This window comes from Puma concolor, chromosome D4 (genome assembly GCF_028749965.1).
Source record: "Puma concolor isolate L17-30 chromosome D4, mPumCon1.1.hap2, whole genome shotgun sequence".
NCBI classification, from domain to species: Eukaryota; Metazoa; Chordata; class Mammalia; order Carnivora; family Felidae; genus Puma; species Puma concolor.
Genome location: NC_141679.1, coordinates 73,214,019 through 73,241,897, shown reverse-complemented (window position 1 = coordinate 73,241,897; position 27,879 = coordinate 73,214,019). Strand labels below are relative to the sequence as shown.

Here is a 27,879-nt window from a genome sequence, read left to right as displayed (position 1 = left end):
TTGGATCCTCTGTGTCCCTCTCTCCATCCCTTCTCCACTCCTGCGGTCTTTCTCTCAAAAATAAAATAAATAATTTTTTAAATGTTTATAAAAGCTAAAAATTACTTTATTGTGACTACTCCATTTTAACCAGTGTTGTAGGAGACTTGTTCTTTAGTCATCATCTTTTTTTTTTTTTTTTAAGTTTATTTATTTATTTATTTATTTTTAAAAATTTTTTTTTTCAACGTTTATTTATTTTTGGGACAGAGAGAGACAGAGCATGAACAGGGGAGGGGCAGAGAGAGAGGGAGACACAGAATCGGAAACAGGCTCCAGGCTCCAAGCCATCAGCCCAGAGCCTGACGCGGGGCTCGAACTCACGGACCGCGAGATCGTGACCTGGCTGAAGTCGGACGCTTAACCGACTGCGCCACCCAGGCGCCCCTTATTTATTTTTGAGACAGAGACAGCTGAGTGGGGAAGGAGCAGAGAGCAAGGGAGAGAGAGAATCCCAAGCAGGCTCTGCACTCTAAGCACATATGAAGATGGCAGTTGTATGTAACTTAATCTAATACATGAAAAGAGAATAAACTTTGGAAAGAGTGGCGTTGTGTATGGCCATGTGTGTAGAAATTTAAAGACTTGAGGGAATGGAGGAGGGTAAAAAAGTTCTAGAACATTATTGAGAATGAGAATGGGGATGAATAGGAATAGAAAGTAATCCCCCAAAATAATGTTGAGTGCTCAGGCTGCCAGCTAGTCTCTGGGTAGGCTACCTGAAGGAACCTTGAATCTGAATTGGACAATGGCTCAAATCTCATGCCAGCTAAGAAACTGGAGGAGTCCCTTAAAAAATCTCTAGGTTATGTGGATCTAGAAATGTAGCAGCTCATCATTATGGAGACATAGCAACAACATATTTGGATACCAGGGCAGGCTCTTGTCATTATTACCTTCTTAAATACATTATCTAGGGGCTGGTCTCAGGTTGCAGCCTACATAGGATGTGTAGGCAGAAGAGGGAGAGGACATTAATATGTTCTGAACCATCTACCAAGTTCTGGGCACCATGCTGGCAATTTACATTTGTTACCTCATTTAATCTCCATATAATAACCTTTTAAAAAAATGTTTATTCATTTTTGAGAGATAGTGTGCACGAGAGCAAGGGAGGGACAGAGAGAGGGGGACAGAGAATCCAAAGCAGGCTCTGCACTGACAGCAGAGAGCCTGATGCAGGGTTTGAACTCACAGACCAGGAGATCATGACTTGAGCCAGTCAGATGCTTAATTGACTGAGCCACTAAGGTGCCCCCATTTTAACCATTTTTGAGTGTGCAGTTTGGTGTACATTCACATTAAGTACGTTCAGATTGTACAACCATCACCTCTGTCCATCTCCAGATTCTTGTCATTATCCCAAATTGAAACTCTGTACCCATTAAGAGTAATTCCCCATTTCCCTCTACTCTCCAGTCCTTGGTAACCACTATTCTTTCTTTCTTTCTCTGTTAATTCATACCTAAAAACCTTTGAAATAAAGTCATTTGTTTCATTTTATCAGTGAAACTCAGGTTTAGTACCTTACTCAAGGTCATACACCAAATGAATGAGAAATAGAATGTGAACTCAGATCTGTCTCCATGCAGAACCAATCATTGTCCTCCTGAACCATCCTTACTGGCAGTTATGAGATGAGATACAGTGTTCTTAAGACAGTATGGCAGTTAAATCATCTCATAAGAAATTAGTGAATAGGACAACTGCTATGTTGGAATAATTTAGTCAGTTGACTCTCATGTGATAGGCCACTATATTAGTTATCTAAAATGTTTATTAGCTGATACTGTTACTGTGATTCAGGAATACAGAGTGGCTTAGCTGGTTAGTTTTAACTTAGAGTGTCTCAAAAATTTGAAGTTTTAACTGGGGCTACAGGATCCACTTCCAAGGTGGCTCACTTACTTATGAATCTAGTTGTTGACAGGCAGCCTCAGTTCCTTGCCACAAAGGACTTCTCCATATGGGTGTTTGAGCATCCCTCTGAAAGAGTAGCTGGTTTCTTCCAGAGCTGATGCAGGGTGGGAATTGCAATGTCTCTTAGCCTTAGAAGTCTAACACGTCAGGACCCCTGGGTGGCTCTGTTGGTTAAATGTCCGTCTTCAGCTCAGGTCATGATCTCTCAGTCGGTGAGTTCGAGTCCAGCGTCAGGCTCTGTGCTGACAGCTCAGAGCCTGGAGCCTGCTTTGGATACTGTGTCTGCCTCTCTGTCTGGCCCTCCTCCACTCATGCTCTGTCTCTGCCTCTCAAAAATGAGGGGCGCCTGGGTGGCTCAGTCGGTTGAGCGTCCGACTTTAGCTCAGGTCATGATCTCGTGGTCCGTGAGTTCGAGCCCCGCGTCGGGCTCTGGGCTGATGGCTCAGAGACTGGAGCCTGCTTCCGATTCTGTGTCTCCCTCTCTCTCTGCCCCTCCCCCGTTCATGCTTTGTCTCTCTCTGTCTCAAAAATAAATAAACGTTAAAAAAAAATTTTTTTTTTTTAAATGAATAAACGTTAAAAAAAAGAAGAAGTCAAACATATTGTTTCTATGGTACCCTAAAGGTTACAGAGGACATCTCTTCCTTATGGAAGAGGAGTATCTAAAGGCCTTGAATACTAGGAGGCAATAGTAGTGAGGGGAGGGGGAAGCATCTTAGAGCCTGACTCCCACATACATGTATTCAGAATTACCCTAAAAGCCATTAAAAATGTAGACATCTGGTCAAGAGCCAACAAGTCAGAACTGGGAAGTAATTTTGGAAACACTAGAAGTAGTTTTGGAAATACCATTAACATTAACTACTGAAGCCAGTGGTATGGGTAATTATCGCTTTAAAAGAAATACAGATAGATTTTCTTGTTCTTTAAATACCTGCCCGTGTTTTTAAAAATTTTTTTAACGTTTATTTATTTTTGAGAGAGAGAGCACAAGTAGGGGAGAGGCAGAGAGAGAGGGAGACAGAGTCTGAAGCAGGCTTCAGGCTCTGAGCTGTCAGCACAGAGTCTGACGCAGGGCTTGAGCCCATGAACCATGATATCATGACCTGAGCTGATGTCAGATGCTTAACTGACTGAGCCACCCAGGTGCCCCAATACCTGCCCGTATTTTATGTAAAAGATTTTAGACCAAAGTACATTGTTTTAGAACATGTATGTGTCAACTTAGAACATCTTTCAGGGCAGTTCCAAAAGCCCTTTCAGGGCTTTATTGTCTTAGAAATGTGAGATACTCTGAAGATTTGACAGTTGAAAATTAATCTTTGGTTCATTTGAGAACTGGGGCTAAGATAGTTGACACTCTCTGTGATGTTTTCACAGCCCTTCTGTTACAGTGGATGATCTGAAGAACCTTTTCACAGAAGCTGGATGTTCAGTGAAGGCTTTTAAATTCTTTCAGTAAGTCCATGCTTTCAAGAAATACATTATTTTAAGTGGTGTGCAAATTTTAAAGGTAGTTCAATGAAGTCTTCTAGGGTTGGGGAGATTTGTGGGTAAAATTAATTCTACATACTTTTTATATTTCTTCCATTGTTTTTAGGAAAGATCGCAAAATGGCACTCATTCAGTTGGGATCTGTGGAAGAAGCAATCCAGGCCCTCATTGAACTTCATAACCATGACCTTGGAGAAAATCATCACCTCAGAGTTTCCTTCTCAAAATCTACAATCTGATTTTTCTGTGAATTTTTCTCCTAAGACTGGACCATAATTTCAGTAAAACCTTCAGACATAGACTGAAGCAACTCAAGACCAATTCTGCCTCTTTCACAAAAATAACTCTGAGTTTGATATCCAAGTATATTCAGAAAATTAAGGGACGTTCTTTTTTTCCATTTTTCCCCCTTGCCAGTATGTGATCAAAGGTTCGTTTTTTCCTTTGTACCTTAGTGTCTATGAAAATAATCTTCAGGAAAAAAAAATCAGGAAAAGAATTTTTTTAATAATTTAATTCCCTGTATTAAATTGGATTTCAAGAGGACAGTCTTTCTTTTAGTTTGGGTCCAGATCAGCCTTATACAACATTTCTAAACTCCTTTGTACTTTGGAAAAATTTAAACATACAGGCTTTTAAAATTACTTACAACAAAGTTTTTAACTTTATGATTCAGAAGTTCGACCCCTATAGGAAATTATGTTCACTTCTAAATTATATCAGTTGTTAGGCATGTATTGATAGGTATTATACATAAACAAATTGGGTTGTATTGGAAGAAAATTTATAAACTTGCACATTTTCTTTCAATTGTTTCTTTTTTTCACTGTAAGACACTCCTTTGAAGAATACATATCTTTAATTTTTTAAGACTATTTGGAGAAATGAAGTGTCTCAGTTGTCCCCAAAGGAAATTAAGTGGAATCCAAGATCTGTTAAGGTGTCAAAAGAAATAGTAATTTTATGAGGAAAAATCATGGTTTAATTTTCAAAATGATACTATTTGCCGAGTAATATGATCTTCAAAAATTTAAAAAGAAAAATAATCCTACTTATAAACTACTTTTTTATAATTGTTTTCAGAAAAAAAAGTTTACAAGGAAAATATTCAGGTCTATCATATGGTTTGACAGATTTTTTAAAAGTTATTTTTGGTAAGGTCTTCTTTTAGAAAAAAATTAATCTCAAGGGTTTTTTGTACCACTATAATCTCTAATACTTATTCAGAATTACTGTCTATTTACTTAATTTCTTATTATGTGCCTTATTATGTGCTTATGATACAATAGGTTAGAATTTTATCTAAGTATCTTGAAAGCTATATTGTGGGCTTGGTGAGCATTTTGTTTTTTTTTCCCTGTTTTGGTAAGGATTTTAAAGTTTTTCATTGCAATTTTAAGTGGTTTTCAATAAGTAATAGTTTTTATTCAAATTTTTGGTGCTTTGGTGCAGAGATGGGGTGGGGAAGGGTGAATGGTTTGGGGAATAACTCAGTTGCACACCTGTAGGCCTCTTCACTTTGTGACCAATAGTGGTCATTGCCAGTTATAGCATACCAGTTTGGGACTATAAAATACAATTTCAGTTTCTGAATCTTGTCTAACCTTTATCACCCATTAGAATTTGTCTCAGGATTACTTGGTTTTTCTCAGTACAGTGCGATGCTTTTCTTTGTTAATGTAACTTTATTACTAAGTGTCCACATTATATGGGGTATGAGAAGGTGGGTCCTTTCTCATACTCTGTCCCTTTCTCTTTTTGGTTGAGTGTAAGAATGCATTTTAATGTTACTTCAGTGATTCTATAATGTAAAATTATTTCTTTTTAATAAGAAACTTTGCATTTGTTCATTATTTTTTCAATGCTTGATTAGATTTTTTTAAAGCAGAATTTGTCATAGGGGTCATTTTTGTCCATCCCTTTTACACTTTTCAGATTCTCAGAGTAGCTCATCTCACCTTTAAAAAGAGTATCTCCACTTCTTTACTATATTGCAGCCATTAATTCGAATGTTGGAAGATTTTTACAAAAGAAATTTTACAGAAAATTGGAGACTACAAAAGATACTATAGGTTATAAAAAACAGAATTCACTTCACACTGAGGAGCAGGTATCTGATAGACTAGGAAGAAGGCCACTAAATTGAGATTCATTTCAAATGAATCCATTTTAGCATTGGCTGAATAGATAGTAATAATTAGCTATATAGTTTTTATTTTTTTCACTTTACAAAATGTGTGTTTACACATTTTTACCCCTCTGGTAAGAGGGGAGAGGGGAAAAAAAAACTTCTTTTTTTTTTTTGAGAAATCTCCCCAAATTTGCTTCTTTTTTCCTTCCATACAGGCACTATTATAATTTTCAGTGTCACATTTATTGGATTATTTTGTTTGCTCTGAGTTAGGAATTACGGTGTAATTTTAATTCATGATTCTCATAACATTTAGTGTCAGTGTAGCAGAAAGGAGATAGTAATAGTGTTGAATGTTAATTTTGAAGTAGGAAATGGCCTTTAAATCTGAGAGAGAACATTTGAATCTTTTTCAGGGATGTGTGTGTGTGTGTGTGTGTGTGTGTGTGTGTGTGTGTGTGTGTGTAGGTAAGTATGTATACATATACATGCACTCTTCTAATGTACATACATATACACATTACATACATTTTAATTTATTGACAAAATCAAATTAAGATTTGGAAAAGTGAGATATTCTTGTCTAAAACAGTATGTTTGAAATCTTCAATTTGTGTCTGAAATTAGCTGTAGTGCATGGATATTGCCCATATTGAGTTATTTACTATTTGAATTATAGAGGTCTACAGTATTTGTTGGCATAGTTTCTGTAGAGAGATTTAAAGATATCAGGGTAGTGGAAAAACTAGATCTTCATACTTTTGTTTTGGCATACATTTATTCAGTATCTTCTAAGCAATGTTTATTTTCACTGTTGAGCTGTCATAGTATCCTATTTTTTAAGTTTATTTACTTTATTTTAAGGACTGTTGTCTTAATCACTTCTGGAGGTGTCTTGACTTGTACACAAAGTATATATATTCAGGTCTTCAAAAAATAGCAGTACACGTTCAGCAATAGCAATGTATGCCAAAAAGTTTGAGATTTAAATAACTTGCATAGCAGTAAAATGTGTTTTGTGTGAGATACAAATAGAAAAATGACCCAGTATCTTAATATCTTAATCAATAACTTACTGAAGAATATCAGAATTCCCCAGTAGCTCCAATAGAATGCCATATAGTCTTTAAAAGTAAATATTATGATGTTATTTTTAGTAATGTTTCTTATTCTGTAGTTAAAAGTTGCAGATCTCACAATTTTTAAAGACTTAATTTCTGCCTGCCTAATTCCTTAAGGGAGCAATGTCTTATTTGGCTCCACCTAGGATGGTGATCATTGGTTCTGCTTCAGATGATAAAGAGATAACTCTCATAAATGTCATTAGGCAGTGGAATTTATATAATGAATATATTATCATGTAATTTCTGGTCCCACTAAATATTTTTGGGCAGAAGGTGACAAGCTCAAAAGTATGTGTATTTCCCCCCCTTGAGTCACTTAAAAACCCTAAGTTTGCCAAACTATCAATCTATCTCTTAGAAAACCTAATGTGTACTGCTATTTTTAAACCAAAAAGACAGCATGACTATGCGTAAAAGCATTTTTCTTAGCCTTTCGCCTTGATCAGTCGTTAACAAGAATAAAACTGCCAGACTTAAAATATTCTATTATTGTGCTTAAAAAATACAATTTAGATTGCACAGAAGTTTTCCTTTAAAGAAAATAGAACTCAGCTGTCCTTCAAAAGAGCTGTGTTGTTATCTACAAGACTATTTGCAGTCTTTTTTCACAGCAAATTCTAACAGTTATGAATGGTTTAAAGAGTAGAAAATTACTAAAATATTAGTGGGGGGTTTTATAGAGGGAAGAAAACAAAACAGGACCAAAGTTTATGTGCCTTCTTCAGTAGTCTTAATTGACCTTTTCTTCCTATTTGAGACTAAGGTAGTTATCAGTATTCTGGTTTTCAGGAAATATGTGCTATAAAGTTTTAAAAGAATGTTATCTCACAGACTATTCATACAAGCAAAGAATTGTAACTGTAGAAATGAGGTTTCAGTTACACTTCTGCCTTTATCACATGATATTCATTATATAGCATTGTGCAGGTCCAAGAATGAGCCGCTCTAAATCTCTGTGGTCGTCATTTTTGTTTTTGTAACCTGAGGCATATGTTCCAGAAAACAGGGATATTTGTCTGGTCCAGTGACCTTGGTGATAATAGTCATGATCGAAAGCTGCTTATAGCAAGCTTAAGTCAGCACTGTAAACAGATTTTGTTTTTGTTGTTGTTATTTTCAGTTTTTGAATCTATGTAGTAGTTGTATTAACAAATATTTAAATAGATATTTTTGATGTCATTTAAAAAACAAAACATGCTCTGGCCTTTTCCCCCCTTACCATTGTTACCCAGATCTTTTAAAAATTCATCCCATATCCAGAAAGTACTAATTATAGATTGCTGACCAAGCAAAGTTTTGCATCAAAATGTCACCTCATTGCTCTGACCAAAGACTTAACTGTTCTGGTTTTAACTCCTCTCATTAAGCATTTCTTCCCAAGCTCCTTTCTGCAAGAAGACCCAGTGCAAAGCGGCCTTTACTTTCTACTTCCTATTGGTGAATAGACTACTTAGAGAAAATGGGAGTATAAATGTGAACAGAATGGATTAGGATGACAAGGGTTTGATGGGCATTTTCAGTACTGTATTTAAGAAAAAAAAAATAGCACAGCTAGGAGCCTCTGACATTGTCTTGTGTTTTATGTGGTCTGTTCATACAATTCCCTTTTTCAGTTTATAAGAATGTTCATCTAACAGAAGAAGATGCTGTAAATATTTGTAACAACATTTTTTTTAACCAGGCCAAAAAAGAAAAAAAAAAAGGTTTTTGGGAACAAGTTAACATATAAAGTGGTTTTATATAAAACATCAATTGTCTTGTATATTTTGATAAGCAGCAGTACCAGCTTTCATTTGTAACACAGTTTGTGGTGTTGGAAGAAGAGGATTCTGTGATTAAGTGAATTATGTTATAAATGCAAAGAGAAGATAAAATATTAAAAAACATATTTTCTAAATGCGTAGTGCATGGTTAATTCAAGCTTCTGTACACTACAGTATATTCCATTTTCGTTCAGTTTGTATATTTGCTGACAATTACTTGGTATCTCTAATCTCTTTTCCTAACAAGTATAGCATTGTAGCATGCCTTTTAATAAATGTCATGACATCTGTACTCTCTTAAAATTTTTCTGTGTTCTTGTGTCTGTACTTTGGGTTTCTTCTTGTCTTGTAATTCTAATGATGTCATATTTTCTTTTCTTTTTCATAGCCATCCATCTAAACTTGTCATAGTTAGGGATCATAGCAAGCACATATTCATACAACTTTAAAAACTGATGAAACCCTAAGTCTGCTAACCACCTCTCTTTTAATTAATTAAGGAATGATTTTTAATGAAAAGCATAGTGCTTTTCTAATAGTCCTACAATGCAACAACTTCTATGGCCCTCTCCCTGTAGCACAAGCATATTGGCACACTTGCATGAGTTCTCTTTCTCTCTCCTCTCTCCCTTTCTCCACCTTTCTGTGTAAGTGTCTAACACGCACAACTCTTCATATAAATGCGATTGCCAAACAAGAGTTGGAACACTTTTTCCAGTTCGGTTTTTGGCTTCCTGTGGGATTAGTATACATACTTGAAACGTGAGGTGTCATTCCAGACCAAATTTGTGTTGCTTTTCGTTAAAAGGTAACACAGCTACAGCTGCCTATATATTGCTTTTACTTAGACAAAAGTATTATTTCTGTGTTCTTTAAAGACCTATTGGATTGTAGGAGTTTTCTTTAATCTTTTACTATGGATCTTTTGGAAGTGGGAATTTATTTTTAATGGAATAGGAAATTAGGTAACCACTATTGATCTTTGCTGGCTAGCCTGTAAAATCTCTTGTATCCGTAAATGTAATTACTTTTTTTTTTTTCCAGCATTACAGACATTTTTATCAACAAAAGATAAAATAACACTATGGCCAAATGAGGTTTTAAACTTGCTTTTCTGTGAAATGCTCATTTACACAGTAGAGGGCTTACAACCATCCCTGAGTCATGTAGTTTGGAAATAAATGGATCTAAGAGACCACCTAGTTCAGTTTACACTTTTTAAAGATCAGCAGTGCAGAGAAGAAAGTGACCGGCCCAAGGCCACATGACAGTTAATTGCAGAATCTGGACTAGAACCCAGGACTCTTTGGCATTACTCAGTACTCAGTGTTGCCCCTAGGGGTTCTGTCCTGCCAACTGTTAGGATTGTGATCTTGAATGTCTGTACGCAGGATTGAGGTACTTCTATGCTGTTCTGAAAGCTACTAAGACCAATTTGAAAGCATTGCATAGTGGTGGGGGTGTTTCTGCTGAAGAGTAAAAAAAATGCTTACCTCCTTTTGAAAAGTTTAAGCTGAAAATGTAATTACAAGTTGCAAGTTTGAGAACTCTTAAAAACAGTTGCTGTTTGTATTACTTTGCTAGGGCTGACATGACAAAGTACCACAGACTAGGTGACTTAAACAAAAATTAATTTTCTTAATTCTGGAGACTGAAGTTTCAGATCAATGTGTCAGCAGGGTTGATTTCTCCTGAGACCTCTTTCCTTGGCTTATAGATGGCCATCCTCTCCTCGTGCCTTGACATGGTCTTTCCTCTCTTGTGTAACTGTGGAATGTCAGCCTAAATCCATAAACCAAATAGTCTTAAACTCTTGCCTTCAATAGCAAGCCCCCAGAATGGATCCTGAGGCCTCTCTAGGCAATTCTAGTCTGAATACATGTGGCTAAAACTATCCTATAGCTAATTATTAATATGTAGGAACACATACACTGCAATAATTATCTAGTCTTCATTTTTTAAAAGATTTTTTTAAGTTTTTTTTTTTTTTATTTACTTATTTTAAAAGAGGGAGAAAGCGCATAAGCAGGGAAGGGGCAGTGAGAGACAATCCCAAGCAGGCTCCACACTGTCAGCGCAGAGCCCAAGGCTAGGCTCAAACCTAGCTGTGAGATCATGACCTGAGTCGAAACCAAGAGTTGGACACTTAACCGACTGAGCCCCTCTTCACTTTTAGAAATGAGCCATTTCAGAGCAGTGGCCATTTCTAAGATATACCAATACTAGAAGGACAGTTGAAGAAATCAGAGGACACCATCAAAGCTATGTCAGATTTTTAATGGCCAACATTTGTTGATTGAACTAGGACTGAAAATTGAACTTAGGAATAGTTCAAAGTGTTAAACTCCACTCTTTGCAATCTGAGTGATTATTCCTACATCATCAATTTTTTTTTTCTGTTCTCCTATTTCAGCTTTTAGTGGAAATTCATCACTGTGTGTTTCTAGCAAAATATACTGAACTGATAAAATTCTAATAATTTTGTTGGAAATACTACACTTAAAAGCCATCGGGTTTGAATGTAGAACTTTCAACTCTGCTGGTACAAAGTATAGTTCACCAGGAAAAGTTAATAATTCTGATGTTCCACGCAGGGCCATTTAACCAAATGAAAGCTGGTATTAGTTGTATTAATTAAAGTAAACTTCAAGGCATCAGGCATTATTAGAGATAAAGAGATTTCATAATGATCTATAAAATGGAATACTTTATAGTTACGCAAAATATATAATAAAACTGCATAAAAGCTACATGAAGAATCTCACAGATGTGATGTTGAACAAATAAAGCTGTACACAAAAGAGTAATAATGTATAATTCCATTTACATCAAAAACAAGATAGTGGTTACCTTTGGAAAGGTGGTAATTGAGGGCATGAGAGGTTCTGGTGTGTGGTTAATGTTTGATTTCTTAACCTTTGCACCAGTTATCCAGGAGTGTTTACTTTCTGGTGATTCATTCAGCTTGGACACTTTAGATTTGTACATTTATCTGTGTGTTATACTTCAATTAAAAGGATTTTGAGAGGCACCTGGGTGGCTCAGTCAGTTAAAAATCCGACTTCAACTCAGGTCATGACCTCACAGCTCGTGAGTTGGAGACTCGTGTCAGGCTCTGCTGACAGCTCAGAGCTTGGAGCCTGCTTCAGATCTCTCTCTCTCTCTCTCTCTCTCTCTCTCTCTCTCTCTCTCTCAAAAATAAACATTAAAAAAATTTTTTTAAAGGATTTTGAAAAATGTAATTCAGCAAGGAGCTATAAACCATTCTTGGTGCTTAACCTAGCTGATTATTCGATCCTAGTAAGGAAGACCTGTTGTAAAGTACTCAAGATACCATGAACTGGGTTTCACAGTGTAACCCTCCTGCACATGTACGGCATTTCTCTAACCATGGCATACCTATAGGAAAAATAGTACCTTCAACAAAACAAAAAGCACAAATTGTTTTCAAGTAAATTTTACATTTTTGAAAATTTTACACCCAACTCATCCAGAAAAGTTTTCATTAATAAATAGTTTTGTTTTTGCAACTATAAGCCTGATCATATGGGCTATTTGATGTCTAATCCCATATATCCACCAAGAAAAGCCAGAAAGACCTCTAGCTCGCTAGCATCCTTAAAGGAAGAGACTTTATACAAAAGGCTTAGCAAAACTTGTCGTTAAGATTCTCAAATATATACTAATCAGTGTGATGAACCCCCATGTACCCAATACCCACTGCAACCAGTGACTGATTTGGTTTCATCTATTCATCTCATTCCTTGGATGATTTTGAAGCAAGTCCCAGTCATCATATGATGTCATCTGTAAACACTTAAGTATGTGTAAGTACATATGTTGTAGTTGCTGATAAAGTCTTTCAATACAGTATATAGCTTTCCTTTCCATCATTTTGATGTTGTTCCCTTGAAACTTAATTGTTGAAGAAATTGAGCTATTTACTATGTAAAAATTCAGTCTGGATTTCACTGAGTATGTATGTCCCATGATGTTACTTCTTTAATGTCTCCCCACTTCAGATTTTCTGTAAATTGGGAGCTACTGCTTTCCTCACCTTCCTCCTGACCTCCCTCCTTTTTTGGGGGTGGGGAGAGAGAAGAATACTTCATAGATAGCATTGGGCATTTAAGTGTGTCAAAATGGTACTAGCCATTGTTGACTATCCTATAAATTCATTAATTTGTAAGGATAACAAAATGGCAAAGTTCTGTCCTGCCTTTTGCATTTATTATTGTGAAGGTAAACACTTGATTCTTGGCCTTTACTTGCCTGTTTTCAAAATGATTCTTTTGTTTTCTGTCATCCTCCAAAACTTTATTTGCCTTGGTGTTTTTTTTTAAGCCTGTGCTTTTGTGAAAAATTTCAAACATTTGTGAAAGTAGAAAGCTTAGTATAAGAAACTTCATGTTTCTGTCACCTAACTTGTACAATTCACATTCAGTGTTTTCTATACCCATGCACACTCTCTCCTTCCACTTGGAAGATTATTAATAATTTAAACCACTTTATATAATAGTTTTCAAACTGGTAAAAAAGTTTATAGTATTTTTTAATTGTTTATTGTGAGAGGGGGTGGGGGGAGGGGCAGAAAGAGAGGGAGAGAGAATCCCAAGCAGGCTCCACACTGTCCGCACAGAGCCCATTGTGGGGTTCAGTCTCAGAAACCATGAGATCATGACCTGAGCTGAAATCAAGGGTCAGACCAACTGAGCCATTTAAGTGCCCTTGTTTATTGTATAGTATTTTTAAAAGTCTACCTAATTTGTAATTTTAGTCATTTTTTAATATCTTTTTTTTTTCAGTTGTGCCTTTCTTTTTCTTCAGCCATCTTGCCAGAAGTATTTTTAAAGAACTTGCTTTTCAGTTGTTTTGATCTCCCAAATAAGTTTGTTTTTTAGTTTGTTAATGCTTTATTATTTTTATACTACCTTTGATTTTATTTTGTGTTTCTTTTGGAAAAGATTTTTGATATATTAATCATAGCTGTATACTCCAATTTCCTAGTTTTTCCTAAGGATTTCTACTGCATATCTATTCTTTGTGACAAAAGCAATAAATATGAGAAAATATGAGAGAGATAAAATGATTTGAGTAGGAATAAAAACTTACTTTTTTTGAAAAAGGTGCGAGGGGTGCACCCGGGTGGTTCAGTCAGTTGAGTGTCCAACTCTTGATTTCCTCTCAGGTCATGATCCCTGGGTCACAAGATCTAGCCCCACATTGGGCTCTGTTCTGAACATGGAGCTTAAGATTCTCTCTCCCTCTGCCCCTCTCCCCTGCTCATGCTTGCTCTCTAAAATTAAAAAAAATAATAAAAAAGAAGGTTTAGGATGTCCCAATGATTCTCTCACCCCCCATACCTCTTACTGTTGTAGTTTTATGTAGACCAATTTCATAGACACATATATTTGCTGGGAAGCTTAAAGTTGAAAAGTTACTCTAGCCATGCCATCAAGGAACATAGTAATGGTGCAAAGGACTGGTGTGTCTTTTGTTGTAGCTTGATGCTGGCTTACAAACTAGTTCTAAAGAATCTACCTGATTTTTCTTCTCTCCCTCTTCCTCCTTTGGGTAACAGGAAATTTTTTCTTCAGATTTCAGTATCAGCTCAGCTATGTGCTTGGAACAGGTTGGTTGGTTCTCAGATACTATGAAAAATGTGGCTTGTGTGACTTCCAAGGCAGTGTTCTCTGTGTTGACAGAAAGCTAGTTTACATCCACTTTCAGGTCACAGCAAGGCCCCTTTTTGGCAATAGAATATTAGGCTGATGAAACCTGACTTGGTTATCTGTAACAACTTCCTGGCATCAGTAGGTGACTTCAGAGTGCATACTGTAGTTGGTTATTATTGTCTTTGCATGATCATTTGGTTAATAGCCGTTTTTTGCACTAGACCATAAACTCCATGAAGACAAAGTCATGGTGCTGTTTTATTTATTTTTTTTTTAATTTTTTTTTCAACGTTTATTTATTTTTTTGGGGACAGAGAGAGACAGAGCATGAACGGGGGAGGGGCAGAGAGAGAGGGAGACACAGAATCGGAAACAGGCTCCAGGCTCCGAGCCATCAGCCCAGAGCCTGACGCGGGGCTCAAACTCACTGACCGCGAGATCGTGACCTGGCTGAAGTCGGACGCTTAACCGACTGCGCCACCCAGGTGCCCCATGGTGCTGTTTTAAAAGCCAGCATTGTATGTCCAGAACCAACTGCACTACCCTGTGTACTTAACAAATACTGGTTAAACAAGTAAAAAAAAAAAAAAAAAAAAAAAAAAAAAAAAAATATATATATATATATATATATATATATATATATGAAGAATCTACCTGATTTATTGATATCTAGTGTTTTTAAACATCTCTCAATAGGGTCCAAAAACAGTGGCTATCAGTTTCAGATTTTCCAAAACAAGCATAAGATCTGTATATTCAAAACATGGCTTCCAGGTTTTTTTTCTTTAAACACACACACACACACACAGCAGATCTTCAAGCTACAAAATTGTTTGCTTGTGTGCCTGATGTATGACAAGTTAGCTCACTTTTAGATTAATTACTGTGGGGGCACCTGGGTGACTCACTTGGCTCAGGTCATGATCTGATGGGTTGAGTTTGAGTCCCGCATCAGGCTCTGTGCTGACAGCTTAGAGCCTGGAGACTGCTTCGGATTCTGTGTCTCCCTCTCTGCCCCTCCCCCTGTCACACCCTGTCTCTCTGTCTCAAAAATAAATAAACATTAAAAAAAATTTTTTTTAGGGTGCCTGGGTGGCTCAGTTGGTTAAGCATGCGACTTCAGCTCAGGTCATGATCTCACAGTTTGTGAGTTCGAGCTCTGTATCAGGCTCTGTGCTGCCAGCTCTCAGAGCCTGGAGCCTGCTTTGGATTCTGTGTCACCCTCTCTCTCTCTGTTCCTCCCTGGCTCACACTCTGTCTCTCTCTCTCTCTCTCTCTCTCTCTCTCTCTCAAAAATAAATAAACATTAAAAATTTTTTTCTTTTAATTTTTTTCAGATTAATTACCCTGAATTCTCACAAATAAAGGCATGAAGATTAAAGAGATTACAGGATTCTAATGATAACCCCTGTTCAGTAAGTAGCAGTTTTTCCTTAAAACACCCATGCAGAGACCAGCATATGGTAGATTATCTGTTAAATAAATAAAGAGTTGCCATTGCCTTGCAGTGGTAGGAGTTTATGGTGGAACCAGCCCTAAATTCTTTACCTTGGCAGTGCCCATCCTCCATTCCTGAACTAAAAATACTAAGACCATTATAGATAGAACCCTGGTGTTTTCTGGTAACTTTGCAAACTGGCTATTATAGACCAACAATCTTGTCTAAACCAAGCGGCCAGCTGATTAATGAAATACACAGAAAGCTGAATAAATACAGAAGGAAGTGGGGGGAGGGGGGGCCCTGCCTCAACCTACAAAAATACCTACTCTCCACGTCAGGGCTTTGGGAATTTTGTGACAAACTCCCAACGGCACAATTATCTTTTACAGTATTTGTATTTGCAGTATTTGCAGATCCCTACCCTTACTGAGACTGTTGCTTCTAACCTATACATTTTTGGGGTACCATAATTTCTTTGATGATGTCCCCCAGAAGCAAAGGTTTCCTACATCTGGTCAGTCCCAAGGAACCCAAAATATTCCCCTGCGTAATGTATTAGATAGTTGGTTTCTTTTCCGCTTGACTTGTACATGGCTGCCTTCTGTGTCCTCATGGTTATGTGTGTGTGTGTGTGTGTGTGTGTGTGTGTATGTCTTTCTGTATAAGCACACCAGTCATATTGGATTAGGGCCCACCCATCTGGCCTCATTTTACTTTAATTACAGCTTTAAAGGCCCTATCTCCAAATATAGTTACACTCTGAGGTACTGGAGGACTTTAACATGAATTTGGTGGGTGGGTGAGGGTGGGGGCACAAATTAGTCCATAACACATTTTCCCCTAGGAGTGCATGACCCTGCTAAGAGAATCTTCAGGACCTTAGGAGCCAGAGTTTCAGAAAAACTGTCTTTTCCTTAATCTTACTATCTGTGGTCTGTGCTATCTATGTAGGAAAAAAATTCAGAATTGAGACTACAGAGGTTTGAAAGTAAAATTTTTTAATTGTTAAAAACATAATTCTCATACAAAAATAGACACGAGTTAAAGTTTTATTTAACTCAATGAAGGAGCTGGCAGGATGACAAGCTGTGTAGAAAAGAACTACGTTTCATGTAATCAGTGGGAAAAGAAATTCTAAAATGAAATTTCTAATTTAGATATAAAACCAGCTAATCTTCAAGCAATTAAACCCAACACTTGGGGTTCTCTTCTCTACTGGACATAGATGTGTTTTTTTTAAGTTTATGTATTTGCGAGAGAGTATGAGCAAGCTGGGGAGGGCAGAGAGAGAGGGGAGAGAGTGAATGTGAGAAGTAAGCCAACTGACCCAATCAAAGGAGGGACATGGAGACTGAGCACAGTGAAGCGGGGCTTTAATCAACATTCTTGCAAGAGCCTGTCTGATGGACAGGCACACTCTGGTAGGTTAGTCTCCTAGTGTGCAGGTCCCTCCCCTGATTCCTCATTGGCTGAGGACTACAGAGGCTACACCATTAGCCGGAAGTTGCCTATGCCCATGTAAGGCAAAAAGTAGTCTGATTGGAACAAATGTACATCCCCTCACGTGATGCAGAAACTTCAGTTCTTTGGCACATGCTCATTGCAGAGCCCACAAAATGGAGAGGATAAAAAGAACCAGGAAGTGAAGCGTCTAAGGATTTGGGACTCCATTGTTGGGAGACGTTCGTACATATTTCCAAAAGGTTGTAAACCTATTAACTAGATAGCACAGCTTTTTGTTTTATTTCAGAAAGTGAAACCTTTCACTTCTCGCAGAGAATCCCAAGCAGGATCCGTGCCGTTAGCACAGAGCCTGACATGGGGCTCGATCTCATAAATATGAGATCGTGACCTGAGCTGAAATCAAAAGTCAGATGATTATTCCACTGAGCCACCCAGGCACCCCTCTACTGGATATATATGCTTTCTCAAATCACACCTTAATGGCATTCTATAAGTTAACCTCTAACGTTACAGGATTGTTAGTCACATAATCGTCCATTGTGTACTAATTCAAAGCTTTAGATCCTTTCCTGCATACATAAAATCACCACTTACAATCTAATACATATTGTCCTTCATCCTGAGTCTCCTTGAACAACTTTGCCAGCCATGGATCTTAAAAGAAATACTTCTGAGGACTGACTTCTGGCATGATGTCATAAGGTGCTCCACTGACCTGCTCCCCAGTAAAAGTGAAGCTACAAAAAAAAGGGGGGAGGGGGACAGGGGGACTCCAGAAATGTTCCTAAAGGCAAACAGCACATAAGGAAACATTTATTGAAGAACAGCTAGGTAAGAAAACATAATAAGAAAGGTGAGAGTCTGTGGTATTTGAACCAAGATGGCAACCTGTCCCCAGGTCCCACACTGCTGAGACCCAGAACATCCCCAGTAGCAGAACAATACCTTTTTCATCCTTCTCACAGCCACCTATTGCTGACACTAAGTCCAAGTGTGGTCAAGAAGTAGGGACCTTCTTCTACTCAGCCCCTCTTTGTGGAACGGAGGCTCTTCCTCAGGTGTGGCATGTTGAGAATACTGGGTCCCTGTCACTTTTGCCCTGGCTTGTGAAGCAATGGTTCCATGCCAGGAAAGGCAAGCCAAGAGGACCTTAGGCTGCTCCCCGTTGACATAGACTCTCCCTTTGACAAAACTTGAGTCAGGCTCTTTTTTTTTTTTTTTTTTTTTTTTAATGTTTACTTATTTTGAGAGAGAGAGAAGGTGTGCACAGGACAGCAGCAGAGAGAGGATCCCAAGCAGGCTCCATGCTGTCAGTGTGGAGCTGGACACAGAGCTCAGGAACCGAGAGATTGTGACCTAAGCCGAAATCAAGAGTCAGACTAAGCCACCCAGGCACCTCTAGTCAAGCTCTTTTAAACTCTTATTCTCAAATAGACCTCATCCTTGGGCCTGTCCTCATGAGCCCAACTTTTGCCAGAATCCTGCTAAATCAGTTTAGGGAGAATCCTTTGTTTTCATTAGCCTGACTTTGCTACTCTTCTGTCTTCATTAGGGTGACTTTTATTTTTCCAGGAGTCTCCTGTGTAGGTAAATAGTTTGATTTTTCATATAAGATCTTAAAGAAATACTCATCAAGTTTTCAGTGGAAAACAATCATTTTTGCCCTTGAGTCTTGAGTCTTCCCCTTAAAATCCTTACCTTGCTATTTACATCATTCCTGGACTGTGATATTGTGACCTTCACCCAATCCTAACCAAGATCCCCCCTTCCATCCCTTCTTTGAAAAACCTGTCTTAAATCAAACTTCCACCTAATTCTGACCTTACTCCCTCTATCTGAGACCATCTGAGACACAGCCAAAGCTTTTTCAAAGCTTACTGAGGTAAGCAGTAAACTAGCTTTGTCTTCTCAATAGGTATGTTGGTGAAATTTGAAGATCTGACTTTTGACACTGCTTTTGCATAGAAAATTTGATTTTACTTTGATTTTATGTTTATTTAAGGAGTCTTGAGATTATAGAGACACAGCACCCCACACACCCACATTTACGTAGCTCTAGTGTCCACCCATATTTCCCTCCAGGAGGCCTGTGCCTGGTTTCCTCATGATTTGGGGGAAATTCTGGTCAACCAGGATGAAGAATCTTGTATGCCAAAGCATGTGTATTAAGTTCAGCTTAACTTTACTGTTGCCTTTTATGTGTCAGATTCTGTGTTGGGCACAGAGATAAATAAAGCATATCTGCTACTGAGCTCACAGTATAATCAGAGAGGCAGACACATATACAAATAAGTATAATAAGAAGACCTAAATGTCAGGATGAATTAGGATGAAATGTTATGAGGAAACACATAGATGAGGTATCCGGGGCGCCTGGGTGGCTCAGTCAGTTAAGTGTCCAACTCTTGATTTCAGCTCAGGTCATGATCTCACGGTTCGTGAGTTCACTGTACTGACCTCGCTGAACGTGCTTGGGATTCTCTCTCTCTGCCCCCCTCTCTCTCTTCCCCTTCCCCACTTGTGCAAGTTCACACATGCTTTCTCTCTCTCAAAATAAACAATTAAATTAAAAAAAAAAAAAAAAGGCATCCAATTCAGTGTGGGCTGTAGGAAAGGCTTCCGGGAGGAGGGGAAACCTGAACAGGGTATCTACAAGAGGCAGGAAAAGCCAGATGGATGAGAAGAAGGGCATCCAGACAATGGGGAGAGCATGATACCAAGCTGAAAAGCAGCATGGTGTGAATGGAAAGCTAACATTTAAGTATTGCCAATTTTAGGAGCTTAAAAAGTCTGCAGCTAGGAAGGACATGAAGCTAGAAACATGGGTGGAGTCTTGATTTTATCTTGTGCACAGTGGAGACCCGTGAAAGTGCTTTAATCCTATGCTGTCCAGTATGGTAGCCACCAGCCATGTGTGGCTTATTTGAAATGTGGCTAGTCCAAATTGAGATGTGCTGTAAGTACAAAATAAGCCCTTGATTTGGAAGACTCTGTACAAAAGAAGACTGTTAAATATCTCATTAATAACTTCATATTGATTAAATGCTTAAATAAGACTTTGGTACATTGGGTTAAATAAAATACATTATTAAGGGGCGCCTGGGTGGCCCAGACAGTTAAGTGTCCAACTTTGGCTTAGGTCATGATCTCACGGTTCGTGGGTTGAAGCCCCGCATCAGGCTCTATGCTGACAGCTCAGAGCCTGGAGCCTGTTTCGGATTCTGTGTCTCCCTCTCTCTGCCCCTCCCCCACTCGCTCTGTCTCTGTCTCAAAAATAAACATTTTTTTAAAATTTTAAATAAAATACATTATTAAAATTAACTTATCTGTTTTTTAAAATGTGACTGCTAGAAAATTGTAAATTACACGTGAGGTTCAAATTTGTGGCTTACATTATATTTCTGTTGAGAAGTGTGGCTTTAACTCATTGGATGAAGACAGAAAAAGGTTGAGAGTATGATTGCTGAAGCCAGACTACCCGGGTTCAAATCTTAGCTCTCCCGTTTAAGAGCTGTGTGATCCTGGGCAAATTTCTTAGTTTCATGGTATATTAGTTTGCTAGCTGCCACAACAAAATACCACAAACTAGGTGGTTTAAAAAACAGAAATTTATCTTTTTACAGTTCTGGAAGCTGGAAGTCCCAGATCAAGTTGTCAGCAGATTTAGTTTCCCCTGAGGCCTCTCCCCTTGGCTGGCAGACAGTCCTCTTGCTGTGTTCTCACATGGCTTCTCTGTGTGTATGCATCCCTGGTCCATTCCTCTTATTCGGACACCAGTCCCGTTGGATTAGGGCCGCACCCTCGTGACCTCATTTAACCTTAATGCTCTCCTTGAAGACCCCCGTCTCCAAATACAGTCACATTGATGGTTACGGCTTCCACATATGAATTTTGGGGAACACAATTCAGTCCATTGCACTTTGTCCTTTGGTTGCCTCTCTATAAAATGAAGAGGCACCTAACTGGCTCACTTAGTACAGCATGCGACTCCTATTTCAGGGTTGTGAGCTCAAACCCCACATTGGGTGTAGAGCTTATTTAAAAAGAAAATGAGGATCATAATAATGCCCTTCTCATATAGTTGTTGTGAGGCATTAATGAGTTACTGTTTATAAAGTACTTAGGATAATCCTGTAATACCATAAACGTTATCTAAAGTTACCTATTATTGAACAGTCATCCAACAGTCCAGGAAATGATCCAAAAGTTCTACATTTACCTCCAGTGAGTAGCTATGTCCCCTTTCCCTGAGATCCTAAGGTTGTAGCCCTGATACAAGAATGAAGTTAGAAAATCCAGTTGAAGAGAAAGATTGCTATGTTCCTTTGTCTCTGCCATAAGACCTAATTATCTTAGCTAGGTGTTTGGAAGAAGCCAAAGATGTCTTAAACTGGGGAAGCGGGTCCCCACCCCATAATAAGATGATATTATACCATCATCTTACAGAAATGTCAGCTAAACAGTGGTTTGGCCAGAAAACGATGGAAATTAGCATAAAGCCAGAGAAACCTTCATGGTTTCATGCCACGTTCCTACTCTGACACCAGGCAACCCACACACGGTCTAGCGGGTCATCTGGAATTAATGATCTCAGTGGGCATGAAAGGGTCAGGTGGACAAGGAAACCCTGCCCATCTATCTCAGACCCAAAGCCTGAAATCTAGAATGTCTTCACAATAAAGTGTTTCTTATCCTAAAGTCACCGTCCTCATAGAACCAGATACGCCCTCCAACTAGGCCAGGAATTTGAATTTAAGTAAGGTACTGTCAGCACGGTAAAGCCTCTGCGGATATTCTTGGCATTGTTTTTTTCCTATTTAGAGCAGTTTTTCCTCAACTCTTCCTTATTCTTCTTTGGTAAACTTACAACACCCCCCACAGCACCCTTTAGGCTCATTAGACAGTTTATACTAATGTAAACATCACGGCTAAAAACAAAGCAATGGCAATTTTTGAGAACAAATGTATTTTGGTCTTTAAAAACTTCGTGTTTTTATGTATGTATGTATGTATTTAAATATGAAATTTATTGTCAAATTGGTTTCCATACAACACCCAATGCTCATCCCAACAGGTGTCCTCCTCAGTGCCCATCACCCACTTTCCCCTCCCTCCCACCCCCATCAACCCTCAGTTTAGTCTCAGTTTTTAAGAGTTTCTTATGGTTTGCCTCCTTCCCTCTCTGTAAATTTTTTTTTTCCCTTCCCCTCCCCCGTGGTCTTCTGTTAAGTTTCTCAAGTTCCACATATGAGTGAAAACATATGATAATCTGTCTTCCTCTGACTGACTTAGCATAATACCCTCCAGTTCCATCCCTGTTGTTGCAAATGAAGAGGATTTCATTCCTTCTCGTTGCCAAGTAGTATTCCATTGTATATATAAACCACAACTTCTTTAGCCATTCATCGGTTGATGGACATGTAGGCTCTTTCCATAATTTGGCTATTGTTGAGAGTGCTGCTATAAGCATTGGGGTACAAGTGCCCCTAGGCATCAGCACTAGGGGCTGTATCCCTTGGGTAAATTCCTAGCAGTGCCATTGCTGGGTCATAGGGTAGATCTATTTTTAATTTTTTGAGGAACCTCCCCACTGTCTTCCAGAGCGGCCGCAGCAGTTTGCAATCCCACCAACAGGGCAAGAGTGTTCCCGAAAAGCTTCGTGTTTTTAATCTTAGTAAGGTAGTATCGGTGTGAGTGCTGAGTGTACTGGCTCCCACAACAAGCCTTGCATCTTATGTACGTGGAAGGCACAGCCTGCCTCTATTTGGTTTCTGTGGCCCGAGGTGCAGACAAATCAGCTTGGCCTCATACGTTGATGGAAATGATACTGTGGCATACAAAACCGGGTCTCTTCTTTATGATAAACAGGGAACTACTTCATCCCTAGATTTCCAATGTGCTTTTCTAAATGTTTTCTTATGCAACTGACTCAACGCCGTATCACTTAAGCTGTTCTTGAGGCATTTTCTGGCAAAGACTGAAAATCAGGAAGGAAGAATTTCCCTCCCACCCTGAGTTTCACAAAGGAAATTTGGGTCTACCTCCCCACACACAAGGAAAAGTTAGCCTGAGTTTATCCTGCAGCTGGACTAGAATGAGGTTGGAATTTGTTTTTCTTGGAAACCACTTTCAAAATTCTTGTCCTTTAGAACATCAACAAGATGAGCAAATGAAAAGACATTCAAATATCAACTGGAATAATCTAGAAATCAATTTTTGTAACACATGCTTAAAGGAATGAACAAGGTTGGTATTTGAGCCTTTATAGCTCAGATTCAATGTCTTCAGGGCTTCAATTCTATATTCCAAACAAAACAAGCTCAATTGCAAGCTAGCCATTTTTGAAAAGTTTGAAAATGTTAGCCTCACCCTGAAGTAGGATAATAGTTTCTATATTTGGCCGAGTGAATTTCTTTGACCACCCACAAACTTCAGTATGGAACTGCAGAAATTTGTACAAATTTAGCATTGGAGTTCAGATATTCATAAAAATAGGCAAATAAATCCAGTTTTCTACCTACCCCCTGATTACCATGATGGCCTGCAGTCCCCAGAAACCTGCCAGGGACTCTCAAACCAAGTCTTTGTCCGTGTGTGTGTGTGTGTGTGTGTGTGTGTGTGTATTAATTTTGAGAGAGACAGGGGAGGGGCAGAGAGAGGGAGACACAGGATCTGAAGCAGGCTCCATGCTGACAGCAGAGTGCCCCCTGCGGGGTTTGAACTCACGAACCAAACCAAATCATGAGATCATGACCTGAGCCGAAGTTGGATGCTTCACCGACTGAGACACCCAGGTGCCCCAATTCTTTGTCCCTCTTAACCTCTTCCCTCGTCTGTTCAGTTTCTTCACCCCTTCCCCCTGCCCCCGAGATCTCTCTCTATCCACAATCCATTATCTATATCCATCCTCCGTTCTCTCCTGCTTTTTCCACCTCATCTCCTGTACTGGATTTTCCTTTCAGCCTTTAAAACATGCTCAAGGGGCACCTGGGTGGCTCGGTCGGTTAAGCATCCGACTTCGGCTCAGGTCATGATCTCACGGCCCGTGAGTTCGAGCCCCACGTCGGGCTCTGTGCTGACAGATCAGAGCCTGGAGCCTGTTTCAGATTCTGTGTCTCCCTCTCTCTCTCTGCCCCTCCCCTGTTCATGCTCTGTCTCTGTCTCAAAAATAAATAAACGTTAAAAAAAAATTAAATTTTTTTTTTCAACGTTTATTTATTTTTGGGACAGAGAGAGACAGAGCATGAACGGGAGAGGGGCAGAGAGAGAGGGAGACACAGAATCGGAAACAGGCTCCAGGCTCTGAGCCATCAGCCCAGAGCCCGACGTGGGGCTCGAACTCACGGACCGCGAGATCGTGACCTGGCTGAAGTCGGACGCCTAACCGACTGCGCCACCCAGGCGCCCCTAAAAAAAAAAATTAAAAAAAAAAACCAAACATGCTCGAGTCTCTCCAATCTTAAAACAAGGAAATACAACTCCCAAAGCTCTTTCGCTTTACCCTTCTACTTCTCATCTTCCCGTTCACAGACAAACCTCCAAACAGAATTGCCTCTGCTTCTTCATCTTTCTATCCTCATCAAAGCCCCCTCTTTTTTTTTTTTTTGCCACATCCTAAGAACTGCAAATCAAAACTTGCTTTAAAATAAAAGCCTCCACTCCCCTTAAAACAAAGATGACTTACTTTGTGTTTGCAGTGGGAACAGTAGCACAGATGGTACCAAACACGCAACACAAACGACACCCTTTGGCTAACAAATGCGCACCGATTTCCACCTCAACTGCAGCTTGTTCTGACTGCTTGCCCATTCCATATTCTCCACATGCCTCACAGCCTAGAGTGTCACACTTGAATCTCTCTGTATTTTGTATTACAAAATGAATTTTCACAATAGAATAAAATTTTTTTAATTTTTTAAATGTTTATTTTTGAGACAGAGTGACAGAGAGAGAGGGGAGGGACAGAGAGAGAGAGACAGAGACAGAGACAGAGACAGAGAGAGAGACAGAATCCAAAGCAGGCTCCAGGCTCTGAGTATCTGTCAGCCCAGAGCCCGACATGGGGTTCAAACCGGTGAACCTCAAGATCATGACCCGAGCCCAAGTTGGATGCTTAACTCACTAAGCCACCCAGGCACCCCAAAATCAAAATATTTGTTATGTTTTCCCCCATTCTGAGATTCTCATATGCATGCACACTTCCCACTTCGTGGTTGAGCATCACTGATCTAAATTTTTAGGGAAATAGTAATTCCTTTTTTCTTCTAAGTAGACTGTGGGCCCCAGCCTTTCTGTATTAGTAGCAATGACATCTCCAGAAAGCATAGATGATTAGAATGTAAACATAGCCTTGCAATTAGGGCTTCTGAATGCCAGGTGACCTTTTCTCTCACAGTGGAAATGTCATTGTCATGTTTCTCTTTTAATTTGTGACTAAGAATGAATGTCATCACCCACAATCTCTTCTTCTGATGACCAGTCACTATATAAATAACACAGCTACATGTAACTAAATTTCCCAAGATTGCAGACCTATTTAAAGAGAGGTGGTCCTTTATTTAAGGAATAATGGAGATAAAACCTAAAGAGGTAACGTCCTTGGTGATACCAAGATGAATTTGAAGAGAACTTCTGGCCATTCATTCAGCACACACTAAAGTACTTCCTGTGTGAGATCCGGTGATCACAAAGTCAAATAAGGCAAGACTCTTGTGCCCTGGTTAGAGGGAGAGAGAGAACTAAGCAGGCATTTATTAAACATTGGAAGCAAGGGGTTCATAAAACATGAGAGGAGCACAATGGAAGAGGAAGGAGCCAGAGTGACGTCTGGGCAGGCTCTCGAATGATATAACAGTCAGAAGGGTCGAGGTGATGCTGTGGTAATAGATAAACCCTAAAAATTCACAACTTTCCAGCTATGAATGAAAGTTCATTTCTATGAGCTGGGCAACCATCCTTTAACTTTTATATATATATATATATATATATATATATATATATATATATATATATAAAATGTTTATTTTTGAGAGAGTGAGAGAAAGCACAGAGAGGAGAGGGGGGTGGGGGACAGAGGATCCAAAGCAGGATCTGTGCTGACAGCAGAAAGCCTGATGCGCGGCTCAAACTCACAAACTGTGAGATTATGACCTGAGCTGAAGTCAGATGCTTAGCCGACTGAGCCACCCAGGCGCCCCACCCATCCTCTATCGTATCATCTAAAACACATAACCTCCACAGTCTCCTCAGCAGGGGAAGAACAGTGACTCTCGAATGCCTGAGTCCTTAAGTGCCTTGTCTGAGAAGTGACACGTACTTTAACGTACAATACTATTGTATGGGACACGCTCATACTGAAACAGCATTTGTCGTTTATGAATTCAAGTTTAACTGGGCATCCAGCATTTTTATTTCCTAAATCTGGCAATAGTTAAGGAAAAGTTTGCCAACATTTTGTGAATAGTTGCCTCCCCCAGCAGCAGAGACGGATGCGTCCTGAGTGTCAGCTTCACATGTTGAGTTACACAGTCCCCACAGGCACCAAGAGCTCTTGCTGGCATATAGGTTCTGCCTGGGCAAGCAGAGGAGAGAGTTTGGGCAGTGGCCAGAAGACCATAGCTGTTGAAGGAAATGCAGAGCTGCCTGCGTGGGTGAGAGAGCTGTTTCGGCACTGACCGAGCCCTCTGGAGCTCTTCCCCATGCCAGAGCCTCCCACACACCTGGCCTGGAAGCTCACATGGGTTTCCAGGGCCAAAGTGGGTCCCATCTGCTCAACTGCAGAGGGAAGTGTCCTTCTGGGGACTGAGTCTGTCCAAATGTCTTAATGGCCACCCATCTAGAAGCAGGGCACAGAGCGAGTAAGAGTGTTACTGTTCTGGGATGGTGCCCTCTGTACAAACTCCCATCAAAGGCACAGGGGTCCATCTCCCAAGTTCCAGCATCCAGGCTCGGATTTCAGTATGGCAGAACAGGGGTATATTTCAGAGTACACTCTGGCAAGCCTGCCCCTGTATTTGCAGAGCCCAGGGCAAGAGTAAACACACCTCATATGGAAAAACATAACTTCCTAAATATAAACTTGAAAAATATATGAAAAGCTCTGGCTTTTATACAGCTAAAAGTTGGCAGGCTATTAAAGATGACTACCAATATCACACATGTCTGGGTGTTCTGTTGAGAAGCCAGTGATGTTTGGATAAGTAATAAAATAAAGACATTCATAATTTATAATTTGTATATATGTATTCCATAAATTTTAAAAATTCATTTCAGCAAAACTATGTTGATATATTAAAGATTTTCACGTAATTTGTATTCCTTTGGCAGTAATTATCCAAAGCAGAGATTGGCAAACCTTTTCTATGAAAGACTAGACAGTAAAAATTTTAGGTTTTGTGGGCCATATGGTTTCTGTGAAAACTACTCAACTCTGTCACTGTAACATGAAAGCAGCCACAGACAACGTGTAAACGATGAGCAGTATAGCTGTGTTCGAATAAAACTTTATTTACAAAACAAAAACAGGTGGTGGGCCAGATTTAATCCTGCAGGATTAAAAACCTTTTTTGAATTGTGTTCACAGGGTACAGCATTTAATATATGTTATATTCAAAATCCTCTGTTAAAATTAAGAATAAAATTCAAATTATGATTAGTCAGTATCAATATTTTAAGGCAAAATCACTTAAATAAAGCTGACTTTTAATGTTAAAGACTTGGTTAAATCTTATTAAATATTTTTATAAAAATGAAACTATTCACGATTCTAGCCATCAGTGTTCATTTTGTTGCCAACATAAAGAGCTGGTATCGTGGTTCATATACATTG

At 39.1% G+C, this 27,879-nt stretch overlaps 1 protein-coding gene across 7 annotated transcripts in view; it reads left to right on the top strand.

Annotated features, from left to right (window-relative positions):
• PTBP3 (polypyrimidine tract binding protein 3) overlaps window positions 1-8,605 on the top strand; it is a 121,308-nt gene extending 112,703 nt beyond the window's left edge. For all 7 annotated transcript variants that reach the window (XM_086683709.1, XM_086683707.1, XM_086683713.1 and 4 more), the window contains 2 exons: window positions 3,340-3,417; window positions 3,560-8,605. In XM_086683709.1, coding sequence (XP_086539835.1) covers window positions 3,340-3,417; window positions 3,560-3,692 — 211 coding nt within the window. In that variant the 3' untranslated portion in view covers window positions 3,693-8,605. The remainder of the gene's footprint in view (window positions 1-3,339; window positions 3,418-3,559) is intronic.
• The last annotated feature ends 19,274 nt before the right edge of the window (window positions 8,606-27,879 follow it).